This window comes from Galeopterus variegatus, unplaced genomic scaffold (assembly GCF_000696425.1).
Source record: "Galeopterus variegatus unplaced genomic scaffold, G_variegatus-3.0.2 Scaffold3648, whole genome shotgun sequence".
Classification (NCBI taxonomy): domain Eukaryota; kingdom Metazoa; phylum Chordata; class Mammalia; order Dermoptera; family Cynocephalidae; genus Galeopterus; species Galeopterus variegatus.
The window spans coordinates 207,801-217,847 of record NW_007729759.1 but is presented as its reverse complement, the minus strand read 5'-3'; the positions used below and the strand labels follow the sequence as shown (position 1 = coordinate 217,847).

Here is a 10,047-nt window from a genome sequence, read left to right as displayed (position 1 = left end):
TTTAACTGTAAGGGAAAAAAAGGAATAACGGTACTTAAAGCAAACTGTGAACCAAATTCTCTTGTTATTCCATGAGAAACAGTATGAAAATTTGGCTTCAAATTACTAAAACAGCTACAGAAAATTTTTGGCCTGGTCAATTTATCAGTATACCAACTGCTGAAATAATCATTAGCAATGGGTATACTGCTAGAAAAAAACTGACTTTTACAGGTTAACTACATAAAAAATATATCTTCTGGAAACCACAGTCTCCCTCACAAATTGCACTTGAGATGGCTGAATGCACTGACTGAGCAAGGCATCATTATTGGTTCACTGACACACACACACACACACACACACACACACAAGCAGGTATGAATTGTTGACATTTTTGATTACTAGAATTATTTTATACATGTTTTTCCTCTTTCTCTAAAAGAAGGATTTGTGGTGCCTGAGTTAACTCAGTACATTTAACAGTGAAACTTAGGGCCTGCCTGTGTCTGCTTGGCCCTGTTGCTGGAGACGATGTAGTCTGTTTCGACACTGAATCTTGTTCCCTGGTAGATGATGCAGAAGTCTGATGGAAATATGAATTAAGTCAGTTTGAAAGATACTCATTTCTGGAATTTTAAGCTTTATCCTGACTAGGAAAGGAAGCTCCTGCAATTAAGATTGTTTCACTGACGCTTACAAAACATACATAAAGAATGCGGCCAGTTTGAGTACTCTCTCTAGAAAAATGACAAATGAACTGTGATTGATTTTTTTTTTCTAAGATAGAGAATGACTTTCACAGCCATTTCTCTCCAATAAACTAATTCTTTTCTACAGTAAAAACACAATTCAGAAGCAAGATGGTACTAAAAAATACAGCAAGCTCAAAAAAGCTGGGGAAGTGTACACAGTTGCTTTAAAAAAAGGCGCTCTGAATAAAGGGAAGAAGTATGTTAGAACTAACTTCAACAGATTTGCATGGCTCTATCTCAGACAATAAGGTAAAAATTAGAAAGCTAGGATGAAAAATTGACTTATTAATACAAAATCCGATGATCAAAAAGCGAGTGAAATAAAAAAAGACCCTACAGCTTATTTATTTTGTTGAGCTAGAAAGATACATTAGTCTGAAAATGCAGCGATTGGATGTCTTAACTGGCTTCCTTCTTCCAACTGCCTCCCCTTCTCTGCCTCCTCCCCTTAAAACCAAGAATCTAGATTAGTTTGGAAGTATCAGTCTAAAACTAAAGTAAATACCTATCATAAAAAAGGAAATAAATAACAGAAAACTTGCATCAATAGTCTTCATACCTTCCACCAATAGGAAAAAGAAAAAAAAAAAAAAAAGATCTCCAATCTTCCCTTACTCATCCCTTTCAAAAGCAAGGAAAATCTTAAATTGAAATGAAATTTCAATAGAGGTGAATTTTCATGCAACTGAGTCTCAAGATGTTTAAGACTTTAGTCTATATGTTTAAGTCAATTAATGCATTCTATCTCAAATTATAAAACTGAAGTAATGACCAAGTAATGCAGGAAGGAAATTGCGAAAAGGCACAATGAGACTGGAAGAATCAATCTTCAAAATTCACTTAATTTGCTCAAACAAAGAAAAGACTTAGTGAACAAGAATATTTAGAAATAATGCTTCAGTGAGGAGAGGAAGGTTTAAATAGATTTCAGTGTTCTAGTTATGTGGAAACATTAAGATTTGAGAAATCTGTCCTTCTGTGCCCTACAGTTTCACAAAAACTCCTCAGCAGATTCCAGTTGAATGAGCACATTTCAAACTTTAGGGGTGGTCTCTGTCTGCCCTATCTAAAAGAGAAAAATTGTCTAAGTTTTCTAAAGTCCAACTGTTTTTCAGAGATGCACTTGACTACACAAGGCATGATCCAGGCCATCATGATCATCACGAGCTAAAAAACAGCCTCTGCTCTTACATATTCCCCAGGCAGGGCATGTCTCCCACTGATCTCAAGCCCACATTTGGAATAGGTCTATAAGGGAAAAGAATAGAGAAGAAAGCCTGACCACTATCCATCCATTATGGAGCTCTCTCCTATTTTAATCTCTCTCTTCACTCTTGACACTTAGAATTTTTTTCTTTCTTTCTTTTTTTTTTTTTTTTTGAGGAAGAAAGAAAAATAAAACATCTTTACTGTCTTTCTATTTTAGAATTATCAGCTTTCTGTGCTCTCAAATAATGGGGAGGTCAACATTTCTCTTGGTGTTTTCAGAAGATGCTAGGTGTGTGTTCCTTCCTTTAAAAGACATGGCCTGTGCACTTGTATAGAACTCACATGCAGTGAAGAGTGAGGCAATTCTTGAATGCTGTAGTTGTACAGTTAAGTGAAGTGAAAAATATTACACATTTTAGAGTAATAAGAGGTTAACATAACATTATTGTCACTATTTAACTTTTTCCTTGTGTTCCCATAGTAGATGTTTCCTTTTAAAGCAAATAGAGTTTGTGAAGAAATAAACACTGAGAATTACTTAAGCCTCATTATTCAAGACCCCACTACAGATATAGAAACAAGGAAGTGCTGGGAACTGATGAACATCTGAATCTAGAAAATTAATAGAAAATAAAACCACAGAAACTCACTATAATAAATGACAGATAACGAATATTTTTACCTCTTATACTAAAGGCACTACTAATAGACAAATATCCTGCTAATGTTTAGAGAAACTCTGAAATCAGCAGTTAGAGAAAGGAATCCATTTAGTTCAATATCAGCATTTTAAAAAACAAAGACTACTTTAAGACTTCCGGAGGAGTTTTCAACAAGTTAAATGAAATCAGATATAATAATAAGCAGCTCCATATAAAGACTGTGGCTCCTACTTTCAAAAAGTATGACATTTCCTTAGAAATATAAGTATTTTTTCCTTTAGTTTTGTGATATGAAATATATAAACTCAAGCCCTGGAACCACTGAGAAATTTTCATAAGTTGTAAAATAACTTCAACAGTTACAGCTTGAATAACACACATCCACACATGACAAGCAAAACCAAAATGCCAGTGTCACTGAACAGTTCAGCATAAAGCTAAAAATATAGAACTAGAATTAGAGAGGAAGTAAATAATGTACATTATGAACTAATGATTGTGACTGTATTACAGTATATGTTGGAATTTTTTAAAAATTTAAAATTTCATTAGTTCCAGGAAGCACTATACATGGACCAACAATGGAGCTCTCATATATTAACATAAGCAGATAAAAAGCTATACAAAAGAATAACACAACTTATTTTAACAATATGATGAATGTTCTGTACTTTATTCTGTTAGATTAATTTGTAATCATTGTACCCTGTAGATTTTGAAACAATTTTTTAGAAATTACTAATGCTGGTTCTTGAATAATCTAAAAAATTGTAATTACTTACTCAAATCTACATTGCTATTTATAGCTCTAAGCAGTTAGATGAAATATTCTGATCAGTATTCCAAAGTTGCTTTGGTACAAAATTTAGAATAAAGCAAAACTGGCAGCACCACAACAAGTGTGATCATTTCACATCAGGTCTAAAGACCCTCAGAGACAACAAAACGTAAGTTAAAATACACATAAATAAGAGCTATCCTCCTGACAATTTTACATCATTAAAAAGAGAAATAAAATCCACATTCGGTAAGTTATACTTCAGGTCCAATTTTCATGCTCCATTTAATTATCCCTCAATGATAGCATAAAAAATGTTTTTTATTATTGCTAATATGAAGTCTAATTCATAGTTCAGGATGCTTCTAGTGATGAGGCCAATGGTTAGAGCAGTACATTTTAATGCTTAGTCCACTGATATTATTTAACACAAGGTTTAATTTAGTCTTTTTTTTTTAACAGCTTTACTGAGGTATAATTGATATACAACAAATTGCACATATTTAAAGGGCACAATTTGATATATAGTCTTTTAAACAGCATGAAAAGTGCCTGACAACTTAAAAATTTTCAATTTAAACATATTAAAATAGTACATTCTAAATTTTTTATGAGACATATATATGGATTTACAAAAGGTGAATGGAAAGAAAAGAAATTAATTTTATTCCAAGTACCAAATTTATTCAGAAGGTTTAGAAATGCCAAAATTGACAGCCAGTTTTCTTGATTTTCTTCTTGAAGAGCCTGGTGTTGGCTTATGGTGAGACACACTATGGCCTTGGGAGGCGACTTCAACTTGAAAAGAAGATGCAGGTTGAGCAATCTGAGAGGACTTTAAGGAAGTTGAAGAACTCTCCTGTGAAGTCACTTTGGTGACATTACAAGACCCTGGCTGGCTAGTCTGAAGTGGGGTGACTTGAGAAGAATTCTTGGTCTCCTTATTCTCAAAGTTCTTTTTGTTTGCAACCCTTTTTTTAGTAACCTTTAAAGAATAAAAGCATTATTAATTAACAATGTAGGCAAAAAAAAAAGCTAGTGTCAGAAAACACCATGAACCATGCTGCTAACATTGTCAATCATTGCTGATTTGTGACTTCCACTTAAAATTTCCAATCCAGACTAGTAATTCAAAGAACTTAGTTATAAACAAAATACTTAACAATTTTCCATAAGCTAAATATTTTTTAAAAATTATATTTCTGATTTTAAATTAGTTTGTGTTACAATAGCATATTATTACTAGCTACAGTTATTATTATTTATCAGAACACAAACTCAGACAACAGGGACTAGGTCGGACTTGCAACCATTACATTCTCAGAAACAAGACCAGTACTGAATGTGTAACTGCCACTGAATAAGTAAACTGAATAAACAAATTTTTATTAACAGTCTTTGAGGATTTAAAAAAATATTTCTCTTCAAATAATAATGATATTTTCAGGTCTCACCTGAAGGGGTATGAACTGACTGTGCACACCAGCTGGCATTCCCCCAGCCATGGGCATGGTTCCAGAATATGAAGTATGATGGAAAGGCTTCCCATGAACTGGCACTGATGGTCCCCATGGCATTGAGCCAAAGAGATGAGATGGTGAAGGCATTATATTAGCTGTTAAAAAACATGGAAAACTTTTCTCAGTAAAATGGTATCATCAAAGCCCTGAAATTTAAGACCTCCTGCCAGCTTTTCTTTCCTTTGGCAAAAGGCCCACACTTAACTCATAATTATTCTTGCTTACAACTTCGAACCTCAGGAGCCCTTCTTAGGACCGTGAACTACCTACAGAAATAAACTGATCATTTTGCTAGCCTGCAAGGGCCAATAGTACCATATGCTAATATAAGTTTTAGGAATATTTGCAATTATATATTAAAAAATAATAAAAGGGTCATGAAACTGTCTCTTGGGAGAGAAAAGCCTGAGCGCAAAGAGAGAAATCTCAAAGGATCTCACCTGCCCCTAAGGATCTCACCTGCCCCCAATGCTAAGCTGCTTCCATAGTGATCCCAACCTACAAAAAACCAAAAAGCTCAAATCCTAAAATCTGATCACTTTGATATAACATGCAGAGTCTTTCTTTTCTATATTCTAATATTTGTAATTGAAAATTTTTTTTCATTTACATTTAGTTTCTTATTAAAAATGCATTGAACCAACTGTTCCCAAACCTGATTTGTGTATCTGAATCAGCGGGGGAGCTTGTGAAATATAGACTCCTGGGCAGGGCCTTAGACCTAGTAAGCCAGACTTTGATCAAAAAGCTCAAATCCTAAAATCTGATCACTTTGATATAACATGCAGAGTCTTTCTTTTCTATATTCTAATATTTGTAATTGAAAAATTTTTTTCATTTACATTTAGTTTCTTATTAAAAATGCATTGAACCAACTGTTCCCAAACCTGATTTGTGTATCTGAATCAGTGGGGGAGCTTGTGAAATATAGACTCCTGGGCAGGGCCTTAGACCTAGTAAGCCAGACTTTGAGGGGCCCAGGAATCTGTATTGTTAATAAGCTCCACAGGTGATTCTCATGCAGACAGACAGTGAGCTGCAGTGCATTTGGAAAATACTGCATTAAACAGTGATAATCAAGACATCAGCACATTGCCACTGAAGAAGATATGAACTATGTATAAACCTCTTCAGAGAGAAAAAAGCAGGCAGGCCTATAAAATAGTATAACTTAATTAAAATTAAGCCACTTAAATTTTTTTTGGATCAGGAGAGAAGAATCATAATATATTTTAGTGTTATAAATTACACATGCACAAATTCCAGGATGAAGAAAATTTTTAATATGAAAAACACTAATAAGATTTAGAAAATTAGGTTTTGATACTACCAATGAGCAACTTTTCTGGGAATCATATTAAGAAGATCTATCTAAAAGATGCTATGTTAATCTTATGCATTGATCGACTCCATAATTTCCACAAGAAATCATTGTTACAAATAAAAAATACATTTTCCTCCATTTTTTTTCCACTGGGACTTTTTATACCATAAAATAGAAAATTTTTATGCCATAAAACAAAAATTTACAAAATAACTTTAAAATGTTAATTTGATGCTTAAGTTGTCCTCTCCTTATTAACATTCAAATCTCTTCGCTTTTATGTATTCATATATTTTACTTGGAACATTTGGAGAACATATTAGATCAAAGGCATTCCGACTATAACCTTCAAATTCTTGGTAGGTATGAATAAACCAATCAACGTGAAAAAAGGTAAAAATATCAAGCTGTAAAATACAGATAATTAATGGGGAAAACAATCATTCCTTTTAGATAATACACTCCCATAAGACATATTCTTTCTTAGAGAAGCTTGCGGGCAAACCTTTAGGTACCCGACACATAATGATTACTTAAAATTAATTCATACAGAATTAGTGGACACATTTTTGAAAGTAAAGAAACAAATTATATTTTACAAGTTATGGTGATATTACTGCATTGAGGTATATGAAAACATCAGATCCATTATGTCATAAAAATTGTATGACTAAAACATTCTCTATACCACCAAAGGAATGCCAATGTAGTATAGTAACAAAGGCATACGCTTTGGAAACGGACTTGGATTTTGAATGCCCTATTCTGCTAATTAGTAACTTATGACCACAAACAAATTACATTTTTTAAAAAAATCAAAGTATTACATACACATTATACTAAAAAAGTTTTTCGGCATAAAACAGCAGCCACCTGTTCCACTGTAAGTTTAACTGTTTTAGAAGTTTATTTCTACACTGTTCAATAATTTGCTTATGCTACTAGTTAGTAATTTAACAACTGCAGGCATTTTTAGATCTACTGACTGCCTACTGAAATAGATCAAAATTCAGTTCTTTTGCAATACCCCTCACTACTTGCCCTGTCCTTCCAACATAAGTATATCACAACATTTGTTTAAATATATAAACAGTGTTTATGGTATGTGACTGTGTAAATATTGTTGCTGAAGAGCCAAAGCAGGGTATTCTGATTATGTTTCCTTTCTTGTAAAACTTTTTGTTTTTACTCGAGTTAAAAATTACCTTTCAAAAGCTGCTCAGTCTTCTATGTACCTAGCCTTAATGTTTTTCCAATGTTGCCCATTTATTAGATAAACCCATCTTAACTGCAAAGACTTCCCTCTGCTTCCTCAGTTGGGACTGGTTACTTTCTAGACTTGTTGAGCAGCTGGCATCCTGGGACTTCCATTCATTGCATAACTCTACTAGACCTACAACTTGTTTGGTCTCATGTTTTTGTTTTTCTTTCCTTTTTTAAAAATTTACTGCTTTGTTTTGCTGCAGCATATAATCCAGTAGCTTCTTAAGAAAGGATACATAAGAAACAAATTTGCAAGTTTAAAAATGTCTTTACCTTACCTTTGCACTAGATTCAGTTCGGACGTACAGAGAAATTTAATATCAAACTCATTCTGCCTCAGGATTTTGTGGCATTCAGCGCTCAGCTGCTTTCTAGCTTCTAGGCACTGTTAAGCAGTGCAATACCATCCTGACTTCTAATCTTTGTATATTTTTCCCCTCTTCTCTAGACCTTTTAGGACCATCTCCTCATCACTGGTGTTCTGAATTTCAAGGTGATCTGTGTCTCTATTCATTGTGCTAAGCATTTGGTGGCCCTTTCAGTTTAGAGATGCATGTCCTTTAGTTCTAACAAACTTTCTTATCTTCCTCCTTTGATACTTTCCTCTTCTCCATTATCTCCAGTTTCTTTTTCCTTTAAATCTCTGTTCTTTCTTATTTTCCAGCTTTTATTTTCCTTGGCTTTGCTAGGGCTTTATCTTCTGAATTTTAAAATTTCGACTCAACAATTTTGCTTGTTCTCCGGTTATTCTTTTCTCATAAAATCTTGTTCTTATTTTTTGGTTGCACTGTTTTATTTCACTGAAGATAGTAATTATTGCTATCTTTGAAGTTTTCTTATTTCTTACATTATCTCTGTTTCTGGATCCTTTTTATTTTTCTTTGTTCTGGGCTCTCTCTTTCATTTTAGAGATTTTCCCTTAATAATGTCTAGTTGTTGCAGGGAACCCTAAGCATTTTCAATTGTTGAGCTTTTCCCTTTTCCACTTGAGAAACTGTTTTAGAAACTTTATGCTCCACTGGAAACTCGACCTCCTGCCTTTTACCCTGCTTGCTTCTTGGGCCCGTCTTCTATGAGATAACAGCAGTCTCACAACCTCCCCCAGGGGCCAGAAGCAAATTAGGCTCCTAAAGTGACCAACAGACTGTGTCCCATAACTAGCCAATCCAAATTAGTAGGACAGCATCCCTCATTTACATAAGAGGACCTAAAGGAGAACCTAGGAGGGAGAAGGGCGGGAATTTAGGCTACATAAAGGGGGTCAGTTCCTTTGTTTGGGGAGACACTGGCTTGGGGGTTTCTGCCCTCCGGTGTTCTCCTTGCTTGCAAGCAAAAAGAGGCGCTATAACACTGAACAAAGAGCTGCAACACCAAAGAGCTATAAAACTACAACACTGACGCCGGTCTTGGATTCCTCTGTGCATTCGCCCCACAACATAGTGATCTCTCATAGTCTAGTATCTATTCATATTAAAGAAGGAGACATGAGAACTGTGATTAGAAGCAGTGTTTGTGAGGGGAGCTGGATTTGATGATTTGAGGGCTTTACTCTAGGATAACTGGGTAGTGAGCCAGCCTTTTGGTTGGAATATCCTCTAAAAGAAAGTAGGTCTTTTCTTTGGAGGTCAATGAATTTCTCAAAAGAACCATCCTCCAATTTCCTATGGGGGTGGGGGTAGGGTACGGTATAGCTGGTTATAATTTGGGAACTGGATAGGGAAAAGGGAACTTTACCTTAACCTCTGAAGACAGAGGTTAGGTATTTTATTCCCTACTCTGTGCATGGTGTCCCCACATCTAGAGAGCCCTTCCAGAGAACATACCTCCAGCCTTCTGCCTGAAGAAGTCTGGCTGAGTGGGCAGGGCTGGAGGCAGGTGGCCATATTACTCTACATATAGATTTATACAGGGTATCTTCAAATTCTAAATTTGAGGAACATTGTGCCCATCAGCTCATGTGTAATCTCTTCTATAGGCACTTTAGTTTGTGGGTTAACCCTGTTCTGCTAAATTGGTTACTTCTTCAATTGTTTTTCTCATCACAAACTCTTTTCAAATATGATGATATTTCTTCTTCCAACTCTTTATTCTTTATTCTTGTAGGTTTACACTTCTAAATCTGTTATTATTCAGTTTAATGGAGTTTGGGCAATAAGAAGACACGACTGCATTTTGTAAAGTTACCTTATTTAATCAGCATTTTTAACCTTTCTAATGTTTAGATAGAATGTTTATAAAGATTAGATATGTAGAATTCCTGGAATAAGACTAGGCATATATTATATTAGCTGCAGAAAAGTAATTTTCTAAACTTGAAATAAATAAATTATTGGCTTTAAAATGATAATGACTAAGATATAAAGAACCCAAGAGGTATCAGGAAAAAGGCTGGGTAATAAAAGAAATGTCTAATGAACTCAAGATTTAGAATCATAAAATTATAAAATGTCTGTCTCAAAAATATCCTGGACACAGCCTCCTACAAATATGAAATGGAGCCCCAAAGAAGTTACATGATTTTTTTTTTTTTGTCTTTTTCCGTGTCCGGCAACGGATC

The 10,047-nt window shown here is 34.4% G+C and overlaps 1 protein-coding gene across 1 annotated transcript in view; it reads right to left on the bottom strand.

Moving 5' to 3' along the window:
• XRN1 (5'-3' exoribonuclease 1) overlaps positions 1-10,047 on the bottom strand; it is a 137,081-nt gene that overhangs the window by 872 nt on the left and 126,162 nt on the right. Inside the window, exons 38-41 of the mRNA XM_008585628.1 lie at positions 6,526-6,634; positions 5,344-5,401; positions 4,838-5,033; positions 45-4,368 (exon numbers count right to left, since the gene is read on the bottom strand). Of these exons, the coding sequence (XP_008583850.1) occupies positions 4,066-4,368; positions 4,838-5,033; positions 5,344-5,401; positions 6,526-6,634 (666 nt within the window). The 3' untranslated portion in view covers positions 45-4,065. The remainder of the gene's footprint in view (positions 1-44; positions 4,369-4,837; positions 5,034-5,343; positions 5,402-6,525; positions 6,635-10,047) is intronic.